The following is a 16687-nucleotide window of genomic DNA, read 5'->3' as shown; positions in this document are numbered from 1 at the left end:
ACTCCGAGCACTCGGCCTCAGGGCTTTTAAGCTGCCTGCCCACCCCCCGGCCAAGGAACTTCGCTAGTCAGAAAAAAAAGCCACTGACAACGCTTCCGGGACGAAACCAGCAACGTTTTCGCTTTCGCCGTCAAGCCATTTTAAAGCAGGCTACCTGGCACAAAAAAAACCCAACAAAAAAAAAAACAAACACCAAAAAACCCACCAAACCGCACGTTTTTGGCAGTTTTTTTTTCACTGAAAACCAGCTTAAGAGTACTGCGTGTAGGAGAGGGCTTCGGTGCTGGTTTTACGCGGGTGTGTCCCCTCCACACCCCTGCTGCAGAGTAAAGAGAAGAGGAAGGTGAGGAGCGCTGCTCAGTATAGGCTCCTCGGAGCTCTCACCGTCTCCGACGACGTCTGTATCCCGCCACACCCTCGGGTCAATGGAGCCAGAAGGGTAACGGAGTTTCCTTGCTTTTGCCGGAGTTCCTGTCCAACACACCAACAATAGCCGAGTTTTCTGTTGAAAATAAAAGGTTTGCTGTCCTTTATTCAGTCAGTTCATTTTTATAGAGCTGTAGAACTTTACAGCCAAACTTAACGAGCTGTAGAGGTTTACAAGATAAGTCGACCAAGAATTTCAAGAGTTGTTCTGTGGTCTAGGAGACAGGGAAATCAGTCTGACTGCATGCAGAAATTTTCCTCAGAAAATCAGCCTGAAATACAGCATTTATAATTTAATAGTAGTAGTAACAGCACTATTTTTTCTAAATCATGCTATTTCAGTCATGGCACCGATTCAAATCACATTTATGATGTTTCTACAAAACACAATACACTCTCAGAGTAACAAGTTTTAAAATGTGGCACATACAGAAAAGCACAACCCACAAAACCAGAATTCTTAAAAGACTTGCAATGTCTTACTGATTCTAATAGAGAAGCTGAAATAAAGACATTTCTCAAAAACAGCCACAGAAAAGCTGTCAAGTAATTCAGTACAGGAGATGCGGTTTAAATGGAACGTAGTCAAATACACTGCAGATCATCCACGCAGATGGCAGCTGCACCTCAGCAACATCATCCTGCATGTCAGAAATGTAAAGCTCTGGATATGAGAAAAGAATTCTCAGAAACTGTCATAAAAAACTTCTCTGACGCGGATATCTGTAACAGGAGTCACTGTTATGGCTTATGCAGAGTTGGAGATCAGATACATAGTATGCTGCTTCTACAACTGTCAGCATCTTAACTTCCTCTTGAACATAACTTCTTTTCTGTATAGAGCTGGCAACCATTATAAGACACAGCATAACAGAACAAAGTAAACTGGATTTATGGCTCAGTCATGTCAATGTAGGTGGCCGAAAAAAATCAGGCAACTTAATTCTGGTGCAAAACACCACAGAATCTCCTGCCTCATGCGTACACCTTCTAAGCCACTGATGCCAGAAAGGCATCATCTGTATTCTGCCAATTCTCTTTTCCCTCTTCCATATATACAGCACATACAGAAGTACGAGAAATTTCTACTTCAGCTATTAGAAGGCAAAAGTGAAAGTCAGAGCCATGGAGCACCAACTCTGACAGCCTTGTTACAAGCACTGACAATGCAGGAGCAGAAGAGTGACTTGTTTTATCTTGTTCAATGACTGAAATGTCTGAAAACTAGACATTTTGGTAGTCTGTGACCACAAGCATGTAATTTCTTATGTTCCTCTGCTAGCACCCTAAACTCATGATGGATCCAGAATTATTTCTTCCCCTACTTTTCTTTTGGCTACTGAAGGTAAGTTTTGATACCACTCAACCACTCTACCTGCATTACACAAACAACTTGATGCAACCTATGCCTTGCATCCAGTCACTGTACATACTCAAATTTTAGGTGTACAGTACAGCCATGTGTACAGAGGAATACAGAAAGTTATGGGTGAATTGAGACAACTGGCATCGCAAAACTCCTGTATGTTAGTAAGTACTGACTTCAGCATTACTTTTCTCTATGCAGTGAGTATAGGGAATCAATCTACCCACACACTACCCTTCAAAGAGGAGTCAAGGCAATAAATACTGCTTAGAGGAATGATTACAGAATGAGTACTGCTATGGTTTAAGAACCTAATGAGGGTTAAGACATCAGTGTAGAAAATGAGTATCTGATGTCCACGAATGCTATGCAATACATGACATGTCCCCACAACTCTTTCATCATTAAGGCGGCTGTGATCACATCTAACCCAAGCAGCCAGACACACATGAGACTCCCTTTTTCACTGCAAGGGTTATTTACAGGAGCCTCTAGTTTTCAAAACAGCGTTTCATCGTCATTTCTTAAGGAAGGGGTCATGGACTCTACTTACTGTGTCATGCACTAAGGTGAAGAACACGTACACTTCATAACCCCCAAACCTACATAGTCACAAAACTGTCAGAAACAGAATATACCCTATTGATGATATTTTAAGGAAATAGTTGTATTTAGTGACACCCAAAAAAACCCCAAACCACCAATCCACAAAACCCACCACATCATTAGATTCTTTAAGGACAGCCTCTATAGTTCTTATTTTCTCCCTTATCTCCTGTTTTCTTCTTTCTCCTTCCAGGATCAATGCTGTATTTCTCTTCCGAATCTTCTTTTCCCTACTTGTTCTTCTCTTGGTTCTCCCTGCCATTCCCATTCTTGTTCCCAATTGAAATTTCTGTATTTCTTTCCCTCATCTCTCTGCCTCCTCTCTGTTCCATTCTCCCTGCTTTTGGTTGTCTACAAGGCAGAAGAAGTGCTCATCACATGCAAAAGCTAGTAAGGGAAATGGGAAAAAGTGAAGTTAATTTATGAAAGAAATCACATTTAACATCACATTGATATATACGTTAACTAGGAATCATATCTTATTTCTAAAACCACAGGAAATATTTGTTTCACCATTAGCTTCATTTGCCAGCCACTCCAGGAAGTAACTTCTAAGATGCCAAATCTGTCATTTTATAATCCTTCTCTATCCCATAAAAAATGATCAAGGTATAGTTTCAAAATAAATTTGTTCTTTATTCTAAGATAATGAGTTACTAAATATTCAGGGTTAGAAATTAATGTTATTTTTATTACCTACCACATATAATATAGACCCTTCTGTGGATGCAGTGCAGTAAGTTCTCTACTTGGGTGTGTAGAATACGTATGAACGTAGTTGTAAGGCACAAGTATTGTTAAAGCCAGAAGCAATAAGGCACCAGTTTAAGACCAGTTCAATGGGCCCTTTCTTAGAAAACAGTAAAATGGAAGAAAGACCTGCCCCCTCTTCCTGCCCCACTATGATGCATTTATTTCCACACCTAAAACATCATGAAATTGGATTTAATATATTTGCTGTAATGTTCATAGGGAACAAGCTTTTACAGAATGTCTGAATTTTGCAAAAAATTCTCTTCTGTTTTTCCCCCTATGCCTGTGCCTACATAAAATTACAGTTACACAAATAACACATTGATGACATGAATTTTTGGGCTACATTTCCCATTCAAACCTATAATAAAAGTGTATGGCAACTTTTTAAAAGAGAACACTATAGCTTATGAAGTGGAAGAAGAAAAGTATGGAACACATAGGCTTGCAATACACATGAGTTATTTTTCTAAACTGTGCAAAAATTTGTTTTCCTTGCAACTGTGCACGTAACTTCCTAGAGTTAACATGCAAATAAAATGAATACAAAATAAAAGAAGAGCTGAATATTTAATCACAATAATATGTACCTTATGTATCATACAAAATGGTACATTGATATAAATAAATACATATGTTAATGGTAACATTTTATGTGACTAGTTAAAAGATTGTAAGCTAAAATCTGTTCAGTGGGTTTCTCCTCTTTGTATGCTCTTAATCTGGGTCTACATCACGTAATAAAGAAGGGCTCCTGAGCACTTTTTCAACTTTGATATCTACTCTTTGCCACATAAAAACTATTTTTACTTTCAATTAGAGTAGCTACTTGAAAATGCATTTTGGTTTGGTTTTTTTTTCTGAATGAAACTTAAGAAACTTGGTTCAAAAAAAAAAAGTTGATAAAACTGATGTAAAGCCAACATCTAAGTACAACATAACATCGAGGAATTAAAAAACATAATCACTGTTATTGGAGTAAATTTACGGGCCAAGTACTCCTCATTATTCTCAATATACTAATATATAGTGATAGCATACAATGTACAGCGTATTCTATCCATAGGCTAGCTGCCTGATAGGCTTGGTCTACAATTAAAAGTACTGATGGTGAAGTTATATACAAAAGCATACTTGCTTTTTGCTCAAATTAAATATGGCTACACTAGCAAAAAAAATCTTTTTGCAGTGTATTTGCTCAAGGAACTAGCATACCCTGCATTAGCAAACCCCCCTTTCTGCTGGCATGAAACACATGCCAGAAGGATGTATGGTGTGACTACACAAGAATCCAAGCAAGGCATTCTAAGGCCCTTATATTTTTTTCTTGGACAAGACACTGCATTATAAGTATTAAAAGTTGGCAAGTGATCTACTTTAGGAGGAAAGAGAAAGCCATAAATTTGGTGACATTAAGTTTTAATACAGCTCATACTGTATTTATAGTTTTCACTCATGTCTTTTTCAGAAGAACAAAGGCAACTTCGAGAAAAAAAAGGAAGAATCAATTAACAAAGACATACCCTTTTTCATGAGCAAAAGCAGTGAGGGTGTGGTGTTTAATCCACTTTTAAGAACCAGTGGCTGCACACAACATTGAGGTTCAAATATGATAAAGTGGACTTTTACAACTATGCCTAGTCAGTAAGCGTGAATCGTGTTTCAGCTTGCATAATTCCTGCCAAAATCCCACATTTTTTTACCTGTGTGGTAGATTACTGTAAAGCCCTGCCACATGCAGACTCATTTTTGCATCAGCAGAAAACGTAGCCCACAATATGGCAGACTGTCTCATTTATTAACATAGAACTGAACCCTTGTGTGCTGTGGATAGTACTGACGGTGGTCCTGGGTGAATCACCTTTAATGCAGCAAGCAGATGGAATCCAAATTATCTGAAAGACCATCTCTCTCCTCCTTCTGTTATACTAGTCTGTGGAGGCACGCAAGCCATAACCTGCTAATGAAGAACTGGCATTACTCGGTAGGCATTCTTTCCTGACATGTTTTCCATTATTAGGTGCTGGGGAAAGTACCCCGTGAATTTCAGCAGTTTGTGCTGGCTTGTATTTGTTTTAAGCATCAACACAAGAACCTAGATCAGTGTACTGCTAATAGGGACACTAAAAAAGAACCAATGAAACAATAAATACACAAAACTCTGGGAAAACAACAGCTGTACAGCTTAGAGCTCTTTCCAACCTGTTTACCTGTTGTACACGATTGAAAGATCTGTGGCATTGCTGTATGATAGACACCATTCTCATCCAAGCTTTAAGAACCTTCTGTATGAGAATATAAAATCTAGTGCCTTAACACACTAAAATGCTTCTAAATCCTGGGGGTTGGAAGCAACAGGCACTTTAGATATACATGCAGTAACAGTGCATAAAGTAAGCATGTGTGAGAACTGTCTGGATCATAGTAAGTGTTTCTCATTAGCCACTTCAGAGATATCCTTTCCAACAGCAGTTAAGTGGCAGAAAGAAAAAGTTTCCTCCTCAGTGTGTGCTGGAGCAGAACTGAATATTGTTGGCTTGGGTCAGCAGTCTTATTCCACTCATAGACTTTTCTGTTCAGTTCCGTATGGATATCCAATATAGAGAGCTTCCTGCAGCAACAGAAGTAAAAGCTTTCTATTAGACAATGAAGCAAAACATCATTTAAGAATCCACAAGAGAGAACGCAACTTTAGACTCAGCAAGGAGAAAGTTTTAAATGTCAGTCTTTATTGCAGAGGTTACACCTCTAAAACCCAAGGCTGAATATGCTCTTTGGAGACAATGTTACAACCAAAATCACTGTTGTGATATTGATTATGCTAATATGATGATCTGTGATTTCACTACAAAGTTTTAGGGTTTGTAAAAAGGTACTAAATGTTACCCTCATAAATACCTTGAAAAACCTTCCTGTGCCATCGTTCCAGGATCAGGTATACCTGTCTTTTAACCTATGACACAGCATGATGGAATGACACTTTTCAGGATCAGACAGGATGAAATTTACGGTTTCTCTTTCTGTAGGGCAGCAGGCTGCTGTAGGAAAAGGGCTGCTTTTTTCCTCTTTTTTTATTTACCTTTTATGAGGACTGCAGAGTAGCTCAGCCAGGCAATGCAGATAATATGAGGATGAATTTCGAGATTTTTCTAGTGTAGACATATTCACCTTGCAGTGACTCCAAAAGATGTCTGCTAGTTGGGGAATAGTGGCTTGCCATGGGGTTTCTGCATTAGCTAAGATGTTCTCATTATTCCCATCTACTTCCAACAAACTAGTACATTCTTGCTCATTGTCTGGCACAATGTAGCTCTGAATAAAAAAAAGCTTCGGTTTTCCTAGGAGTTCAGGACATGAGTCTGCTCTGAAGTATTTCTTTACTTGTTCCAAAGGGAATCCAGAAAAGGTATGGTCTGTACAGAATATGCTCTTGGAATTTCCACGGCTGACTAATATGCAGATGAAGCTGTCATAGTTTCTGTGCTTTTGCAACCTTGCAACTTGAAACAATGTGCGACTCATGCTGTTCGTATTTAAGTATTTGTGACAATGAACATCATAGCCTAAGCCTCTGAAGGTCTCTTCCAACATACCTGAAAAAAGCAAGATATAATTAAATCGCAGCACATCAAGACTCAATCTCAAGTATCTTGAATTACAGTATTTATAGTATTTCACTATCGGAAATAATTTATTTTGCCACAATAATTAACAAATCAAGAGTACCTGATGTTGATCACATTACATACTTATAATGCTATGCATGTTGTCTTTAATATGTCTTATGTACTTCCTGACAGCAAAGACACTCTTATTTGGCACGTGATCTGTTCCAAATTCCGCAGGCACTTGCACGCTTTAACTTAGGCACTTAAAATATCAGACAAGAGAAAACATTACAAAATGCTTCTCACGGAACATTCTAGAAATGGTAAGGAGTGATCTGGGTAGCATGGGAAGTCTGTTTCACCTTTTAACATATCAAAATTACTCTGAGTGCTTATTATAGATCTACAGAACTGCACAGGCTCCCTTTCATCAGTCAAAAATGAACCTGCTGCAGTCAGTTACACTTCCTATTATATAAAATGGACTTTAAGTGATGAGTTCCAGGTGGAGAATGGACAATGGAGTCTGACCTGTGACAGAAGGGCATTTTCAGGGACAAAAAAACCCCACAACTGAACAAAGAACCCTTTCAAATGTATTAGAAATTAAAACTGTGGACAGCCAAAAATCAAGATTTAACTCTATTTGTGCTGCAGGAAAATGTGCTATGCTCTGAATAACTACTTTGGATGTTTATTAATATGGGAGTGAAGCCAGATATGTTATGGTTAAAATCACTGGCATTTTTTAAGCGTTCAGGGAACCACAGGACACTACTAGGATATCTGTAGCATCGTTACCTTCAGAATAAACCATGCACAGTTTCTGATATGACAGGAAACATCAAGTGCCATGTTTATGTAAAATGCCTTACAGCCACACGAAGCTGTGCTGTTATTGGACTTCAGAAGTTTAACAATCCCTCATTAGCAGACGCTATTTCAGAGGTAACTGGCAGCAAAGCAGAAGTTGTACTATCACATATGCCCACATTGAAAACAAGGAACAGAACTTGTAACTTTCCTCAGCAAAATACAAATACAAACTATACTGTAGCAAGGTGATAAACTGGAACTGGAGAGTTTCATTACAGTTCTGTTGGTTTGATTAAATTTTGTTACATAATTAAAAAAAAACTGGATTTTTTTTTATAATTTATTTGGAAATAGTAAGGAATATCCCCTTTATTTCAGGCAATAAAAAATGCTCTCAAAATTCAGGTGGCAGATTGAGTACTAACACTGTTGACCAGTTATGTACTGGATGAAGCACTTCATCCTTTAGAGGGCTGTAGTACATAGGCAAAAAGTTACAGCAACGAGCGCGCTTTTCCTGATACACTCTAAGTCTCATAATAAAAAAAAGATTAAACCAAATAAGCTTTGAGCCAATACCTTAATTTAACAATGAATTAGAAATTATACAAGATAAGCTTTGGATACAGCAATTTTACTTTAAGGCAAGATAAAACACAGCATTACATGCTGCAGCTTGAGATCAGAAAGCATGTGTTTCTTCAACAGTAACCATCTCACATCAAACCTCCACTGACATTGGAGCATTTCCACTCTACATAAAAATATATACTTTCCTCCCCTTGATTGTTTACAAGGTAAGGATAAGAACTGGCTTCCAAGTCCTTTCCAGTCAGCAGACTTCCTCTGTCGCACTTACACTTTCTGTTCTTGTACAAGTACTGACATGACTGTATGAGCTCATGAAGATGACATGCAGTGGGTTTTAATTTTTATTTTATGCAATCTTTGTATTTAGTAGCAATTACCATGACAAAGGGGTCTGCACAGTATACTGCCTGTGCAAAAGATCTGTGCCTTCTAAGGAAGAATAGGTCTAAATTTACGTATCCATGACTACAAACTGACATAGTGGTTCCCGTTTTCTCCAATGTATATGCCTTACCTGCTTTTACACTTTGTTCCATTTAAAAAAGGAAAAAATCAGACCTGGCATAGTAAAACATTTTTGTTCACTGAATCAGGTCAGCACAAGCTCATATGCCATTAGAGACAATTTACAGAGGGATTTTTTGTAAACAAGGTTATTTCCACGGCTTGTGTTTTCTTTAACTCCCTACCCTTTTTTTCCCCTACCAATCTTTTTTGCATTTGCTTTTAAGAAACAGAATTCCAAGTAATTATTTTGGTACTGCAGCAGACTATCACACTACCTTTCAGATTAAGGCTGTATAATGTTTTTCTTGCATCAAAAGGGCTATTTGTTCTCTAAAGCTACCACAGAAGAGAGAAAAACAGGAAAGTAAAGAAACAGGCAGCAGGACAGAGCAGAATGTTTGATCTCAAGAGCTGCTCTCTTGGGCCTGTCAGTCTTTGGCAGGATTTGTTTTAGTTGCCTATTGGGCAAAGTCAGCTTTTTTAAATTTTTTTTTTAACTTTAGAACAGAAGAGAAGAAATGATTCAGATTTTTTGCTTTCAGCAATTGCATCCTTGGTTTGGGGTTTGGTTTTTTTTTTTGTCCAGAGGTGACTGATGACCTAGGTAGGACAGACCGAAATCAGATGCCACGGGTGCTTCCCAGGTGTGTGTAACTGACTTAAGTGTCTTCCTTGTCCCTCTTTTCCATTAATTGCAAGATTGTGAATTACTTCCTGTTACCCTAATGACAAACTGTCTTAGTTTATATAATTAACCTAAAATATGATCATCAAGCAAACATAAAAATTTTACTTTGTGTGTCTATGTTGTGTATCCACAGCTTTTCAAAGACTACATCAATAATTTTAAGGTGGTCCATCTGCTGTACCATTAGTTAAAAGAAAAAGATACACTGACAACCCCCCTTCTTCCCCAACATCTCCTAAGCTTATTACAGAACTGACTGCAAGTACTCTCTTAATTTTTATTTTAGCCTCATATTTTACAATGATTAGAGAGTGGGTCTTTTTTGATTATGCAAGCTTTCTGGATTATGTAAAGGTAATCAGGAAAAACCCACATTTTAACCATAGCACTGGCTATCTTCAATTTTACATGCAAATTGTTGGGCTTTTCTGGGGGGTATTTTTTGTTTTGTTTTGTGTTGGTTGGTTGGTTTGGGGTTTTTAACTAAACCAAGAGGGAAGGAAGAAAATTCCTTTCCCGGTAGAGCTATAGTAACAGTTTCAGTTAAACTGTGCAAGATGTGACAGAAGCATAGGTGCATTATTAATAATGAATCACATGCCTTCAGCTATTCAAAATCTGTAGCATCCAATATGATTACACTTCAAATCCACAGTTTTGGGTTTGGTTTTGTTAACTGATGGAAAACTCTGCCTTTACCATCTCTGCCAATAACCTGATGTATGACTGTAGCTTAGCTATTCTGTTGGTCTCTGAACATCCTTTTTCTCCCTCTCAAAATTCAGTCTATCCCCCTTACAAGTTCTTTCATCCAGAGATTCTGTGCCAAAAACCAAACAAACATTGTCTGCAACAGTTAGGATAGTTTGCTTTAACTTCAGGTTGGGCCTTCCAACTCTGCTTTAGATGACTTACTAGAATTGATAGACTAGCTGACTAGGACAACATTACCCTAGCCTGGCAAATGTACATCATATTCTTTATACTAAATTGTTCTAATTATCTGAGATTAAGAAGATAAGGAACTTCAGATTCCACAGACTTACCTGCATCATTGCCAACACAGTCTATTATCAGGCATATCCCTAGAGGCTGACTTTGCATTCTGTACTTATCATCAAACACCTGAGGAATGTGAAGGGCAAGTGCTAAGTTAGTACGTCACTCTCTCAACTTACAGACTTGATTCTTTACTCAGATTTCACAACCTCTATTCACTTACATTATTGTTTTTCCACAGAGTAGCTAGAAGTCTATCTACTGGGGTGCAGTATGTCTTCTCTACATTAAAAAAATCAGGAGAAATAGGCTGATGATTCCAACTGCACCCATTTATGGTACGGGCTTAATTTTTGCACCCTTGTGTTACGCACTCTTCCTACCATAATGATTCTTAAACAAAGACTAAAAAAAGCACCTATATGGGGTGGAGGGATTTTTTAAAGACCTGGACTATGACAGCAATGACCCTTCTATAGTACTTCCAAATTAATTTAACTGTAACTGCTATTTAGATGTTGTGAATTATAAGCTTTGTATTGCCAATACAATAAATGTAGAGAACTTTCGTGCTCTTAAGGTGAGCAAGCAAGCACTGCTTATCAGAGAAACATTTATTCCCTTATTTAGTGCAACAACCTCCTTGTTTCTAAATAATCTGTAATGACAATATCACAACACCTTTTCCCTTTAAAAAATTACAATACTATTGCTATAGGTAATTCCTTGGTTTCTGGCCTACAGGGGAGGTTGTGAAAATAGCAGTCATCCATTCTTATCATGAATACCCAAAGTATGTCTGTCTTCCACCTGGAGAGCAAGGGGCAGGGAAAGAATAAAGAACAGAATTTACTGCATGCAAAGAAGCCCTGCAATTTCTAATGCAGATGGCAAGAGGTCTGACTTCCAACAGGTTTTGACTTAGCCTCCACTAATAAATATACAAGTTCTGTGTGCACATCATAGGTACATGCATTTTGCACACTCCTGCTTCTGAAGTAAAAGCAAATATTTTATACTAAAACTATATCCTGCAAAAGCAAGTCACAGAACCTGCTTAAGGCTGAGGAAGATAATGGATGTACACACTGTTCTGTTTGCATGCAATTAAAGGAAATCTCAAAATTAAACAGAAAGAAAACTAAGGTAAATACCTGCAGAGGATTTTATTATATTTACATGCAAACATATGCACAAGCACATACCTTATATGATGCTGGTCCTGATTCCTGAATGGACATGTGGACTGGTTCTGCTGCAGTTGAAACATACATAAATAATCTCAGTATGTACGAATCAGTGACATTTCTTTGACACCAGATCAGCTGAAGAGAAACCTATTTATTTCAGCCAGGATCTCACTCATCTGGACTTCCCAGTTTCTATGTATGCTACTGAAGTTTAGAAAACCCCAAAATTTTCACCTCTAAAATGTTATTTGGATTGCATTCTACATTGCTTATAACTAGAATAAATAAACTCTCTCTCCTACACTGAGATAATTCAGCCAACTGCTCTTCTAAAAATCACTGTATTTGAGAGGAACTTTGTGTTTCCAGAAAGAACACAACACACATGATAAGAATCTGGTACTCACTGGACAACTTCCTGGCTGGCCTGGTGGAGAGTTCACCACTGAACGAACAGAAACTTCCTACTTGAGACTTCAGTTGCACAGCTGCACTACATGACCTTCCAGAGTTGGCTAATCAATCTCTTCCATGATTTTATTAATAAACTATTTAATCTGCTTAAAAGCTATGAAAGTGGAAGCCCACAACAATTTACATAAAGTTTTAAGATCTGGCACCACAAGCAAAGCTGTCCTGGGTTCAGCTGTAGCAGTCATTTTTCCCCATGTTAGGAGCTGGTGCAGTGCTGTGTTTTCAACTTCAGCCTCAGAACAACAGTGGTAACACACCAATGTTTTTAGTTGTTGCTAAGTGATGCTTACTCCGATCAAGGACTTTCTCAGTATCATGCTCTGCCACTGAGGAGGGGCACAGGAAGCTGGGAGGAAGCAGAGACAGGACACCTGACCCAAACCAGCCAAAGGGGAATTCCATACCACAGCACATCATGCCCAGTATATAAACTGGGGGGAGTCACCCGGAAGGCCAGATCGCTGCTGGAGTCGGGCTGGGTATCGGTCAGTGGGTGGTGAGCAATTTTATTTTCTCCCCTTGTTATTTCCTTTATCATTATTATTATTGGTGGCAGCAGTAGTTGTTTTGTATTATACCTTAGTTACTGGGCTGCTCTTATCGCAACCAGCTGGAGTTACATTCTTCCGATTCTCTTCCCCATCCCTCTGGGAGCGGGGAGAGGAAGAAGAGGGGGAGTGAGTGAGTGGCTGCGTCATTCCACGTTACTGGCTGGGCTTAAACCATGACAAAAGCAAATACAAGAGCGAATATAAGGCAAGACTCAAGTTTTCAGAGGTCCCAAATACTCTCTGCTCCTGGTGTTATCAACTGTATTAGACAAAACCCCAACTATCAAACAACAGTCCTATTGATACAATTAAATTAATCTTTTGATTGTTTTAGATTATCAAAACTCAGATAAAATGGTCTTACCTAGAATAAAAGTTTGTCCATTTTGTGATTTTTCTTTGTTCACATTCTGGATCTAAAATGAAGAAAAAGGTATCTTTTTCCTCTCTTCGTCAAGAATGTTCCAAAATATAACACAATAGTATTTTTCTTCCTCAATAAAAACATTATATATTTTAGATTCACACATATCAGCTAATTATAATTACAAAATAACAAGTAAAAAACCCCCAAACTGTTGCTCCTCAGGAAAAAAAGTAAGAGCTTGCCATGAACAGTGAGGAAAAGCTTGTTCCGTAAGGTAGAAAAACAAACCAACCAACCCTCTGAAGATACGAGTTTTGTTTCCTATAGAGCAGCATGGAGGAACTTTCACTGAATCAGAAAGGAAATAATAACAATATTATAATAATATGGAAAATCAATCTAAACTCTTTCCTATTAAGTACTTTGGAAAACAAAGGTGGTGTGGCCGTGTTAGTAAAGACAGATTGCATTACTGGTTTCTTGTATGTGAGCTTTATGCATACATATTTACTGAACACATGACAGAAATAATCTCATCAAATTCATTTAGCAAGGGTAAATACTTTAAGTAAGGTCACACTGTCACAATATCAGACCTAACCCAAATATAAAGGATAATACATGCAACAGGATTTGATGACTTTTCACATACCGAGATTAAATTTGTTAAAATGAGATTAAAACCACACAAATAATAATTTAAAAAAAGTTATCCTTCAGCTTCCAAAGTTAAAATACTTTTCCTGCAAAATCCAGAAGTACAAAGAATAACATGTTTTTCAATGAATAGTCAAAGCAAAACTTTTCACTCCCCAGAGTAGTAGAAAAACTTTCTCAAGACACAAAGTTTTTATCTCCAACTAATACAAAAAAATTCACAGAAGCTCTTTAAAGGGGACCTATTTCAGTCAGAAGATTTAAATTAGACCCTAAAGTCAGCAAGTAATAGGAATAAGAGAAATAAAGGACGTAGTATTTTTGTTCCGAGCAATCTCTCATTCCTTAGCCTCTGCAAAGATGAATCCCCTTTCAATATATGGCAATATTTAGAGAAGGTCTATGTATACTTACCCCTGAATTATAAGGAAGATCAATCAGACTGAGATTAGGGAGAGATGCCTGAAGTGCATTGACATATGCTGACTGAGAATGAACACAGCATATTACAGCTGAAAACAAACACACAAATACACCATGATATACCAACTCTTTTATGAACCTAAATCCATAAAGCATGCAAATACTCTGACTTGTAACTCATAATTTTATTTTCAGTAAGAACACATCTGATCCTTGCTATCAAGAGTAACCAGTGGAAAAATAGGATCTTACCTTCATGTTTGTACTTCTGAATCTTCTTAATCAGGTCTATCCTGTGAATGCTTTGAAAACAACTTTCCATCAGATCCAGTTGATTAGGAGCTACCAAATCTAGTTTCTCCAGGTCAGTCACAAGCGCTAGAAAACTCTAGAAAAGCAAGAGAAACCCAAACTGTTGTATCAGTAATTTGTTCTCTATCAGTAAGTAACAAAACAAGCCAGACAGTAACATGGGGAGCTCATAAAGGTTGTATATTCAAGAACTAGTAACACTACCTTCTGAAACACTAAGAAAATTATCCAGAAGGCATAAGAATTCTTGGAAGCTAGAAAGTGATACTATTAAAAAAAAAAAATAAAAGGAAAAAAGAAGTTTTTGAGGAAACAGTTTTGCATTTCCCTGACATAAGGATGACTTGTAATGTGACCTCACATGCCACAAAGCAAGGGGTAAGAAAAGCTTGCTTTGATGAATTTGCAGGACCTCTTCTCCTTCTTTGAATAAAGAAAGAAAAAGGAAAAAAAAAAACCCACAAAGGAAGAAGACAGAAATACTCAGTCTTCTAGACACTGTTGTTAAGTTTTCTGAACCCTCATTTCTGCTTTCTCAAAACACTTAAAAGAAATATTCAGAACACAAATGTACAGAGAAAGATGTAATTAAAATAAAACTGTTCTTTTGTAAGTGAATCACAGGATGAACCTAAAAAGTGACTCTGTAATTCAAGATATATTTCATATGACTATTGGTTTGAGATCCTTCATATATAAACTTACTGATCAGTAACACTAAATAAACACTTTTTTTAATGTCTTCTGCATGTGAGGTTCATGCTAACAATACTCACTATATTGTCTTTACTGTTTCCTCTTACCGTTTCTCATGTGTCTTTTCTGGAACTGGAAACTAAAAATTGAAATAGAAGCCACTACTCCTCCACTTCCTGACTTCTGTCTGCTCCTCACAGTCTCACTACTGCTCTGCCGTCTAGCTACTTCTCTTTTACTTGAACCTCTCCTCTGCTGGTCTTCTCTTGCCCCAGAGAAGACCAGCAGAAAAACGTACCTTATCTTTTGCCATTTTCATACGAGGTACATAATCTCTGAGTAGAAAAACAAGAGTACCCACTTCTTCTTTTTCCAGATTCTCGTTAATCTCTACCATTAGTACCCTGAAATAAAGTTGACACATTTCTGAAGGATTAGCTTTCAGCAAGATCCCACCCTTGCCCAACTACCCAACATCTCCCATGTTCCAGTCTCAATGTACCATTTCCAATTAAACAGGAAAAAGCCTACCCTGCTCCAAGATCCAATTTTAAAATCCCTACCTCTTGCTAATTGCACCTGCATTACTCAGACTGACTGTGTAAAAGCTGCTGCCAGGAAAACACAAGTCTCCTTAATATTTCAATAGGGATGAAGTGAAAGAATGAGGCAACAGAACACATTTTTAACTTTTTTAGCTAGTAGCTACAGGGGGTTTATTTCAGTGAGAAGTTAATACAGGAAAATCTTCCTTATGAGTACATATATTTCTTCCTGAGGCCTCTCAAAGAAAGTAACTGGAGCTTCTTAATTTAAGCCTCTTAAAACTACAGAGTAAAATGTAGTAAGAGAAACATCCCCTGAGAAAAGCTATACTACAAGGGCATGTGCCCAAAGCAAACTAGAAAAGAAAGTATCTCTAACAATGTTCCTCTAAAGCATCATTTCTATCTGCTCATCTAGAACTGTACAAATATCACTGGTGTTATTAACACACGCAAACTTCTTAAAGATAGATACTTCCAATGCAATGACTTGAAAGAAGCTACCAAGCCTTATTTTAGGGACTTGACGTATTCTTTTCACTAGAACTCTAGATATAATGCCCTTTTCTGCTTTTCTCTCAAGACCTATTTAAAAAAGAAACAAGAAAACACTTACACCCCCCAAACTTCGAAACAACCCACACACATTTTGAACAAAATAGAGTGGCCTTGGTATCTGAAATAAGACATATTACCTGTAATCAGGGACAAGTCTGAGACTCCTGGCAAGGTTAGCTTCCACTGTTGCCTTCTCAGTCTTCAAGATCCTTCTCAGCAAGTCAAACCTCTTAACTCTATACAACAACTCAGACAAGCCAAGAAAAGTCAATTTCCCCCTCTCAATCAAAGCCACCAAGAGCTTTCTAAGGTCAGCATTTGCTAAGTCAGGAGCAAGGTCTCGGCACAAAAAAGCCATCATCTCTTCTTCTTCTTCATCCAATTCTTGTTCAATCTCGTGAATAAGGACAGCTGTCACTTGGCACTTGGTCATCACTTTGTTGCTGTCCCTTCAAAATTGCCAGCCTGCTGTTTTTTTAAACAGAAAGCCAACATGACATGAAGCACACTCTACAACAGCACTTCTCTGGTTTTGATTCTTAACTTGATTCATT

The 16687-nt window shown here is 37.8% G+C and overlaps 1 protein-coding gene across 1 annotated transcript; it reads right to left on the bottom strand.

The window, feature by feature from the left end:
- Positions 1–6226: 6226 nt before the first annotated feature.
- CFLAR (CASP8 and FADD-like apoptosis regulator) lies at positions 6227–16627 on the bottom strand. Its single transcript, XM_010010976.1, has 8 exons — positions 16271–16627; positions 15329–15434; positions 14275–14410; positions 14014–14111; positions 12940–12991; positions 11566–11615; positions 10408–10486; positions 6227–6744 (listed from the first exon to the last, which is right to left on the bottom strand). The coding sequence occupies exons 1-8, from the start codon at positions 16564–16566 to the stop codon at positions 6227–6229; spliced, it is 1335 nt and encodes a 444-aa protein (XP_010009278.1). The 5' UTR covers positions 16567–16627.
- Between the last annotated feature and the right edge of the window lie 60 nt (positions 16628–16687).

This window comes from Nestor notabilis, unplaced genomic scaffold (genome assembly GCF_000696875.1).
Source record: "Nestor notabilis isolate BGI_N333 unplaced genomic scaffold, ASM69687v1 scaffold30153, whole genome shotgun sequence".
Taxonomy (NCBI): Eukaryota; Metazoa; Chordata; class Aves; order Psittaciformes; family Psittacidae; genus Nestor; species Nestor notabilis.
Note: the sequence above shows the minus strand (reverse complement) of the source record. Positions and strands in the feature narration are given on the sequence as shown.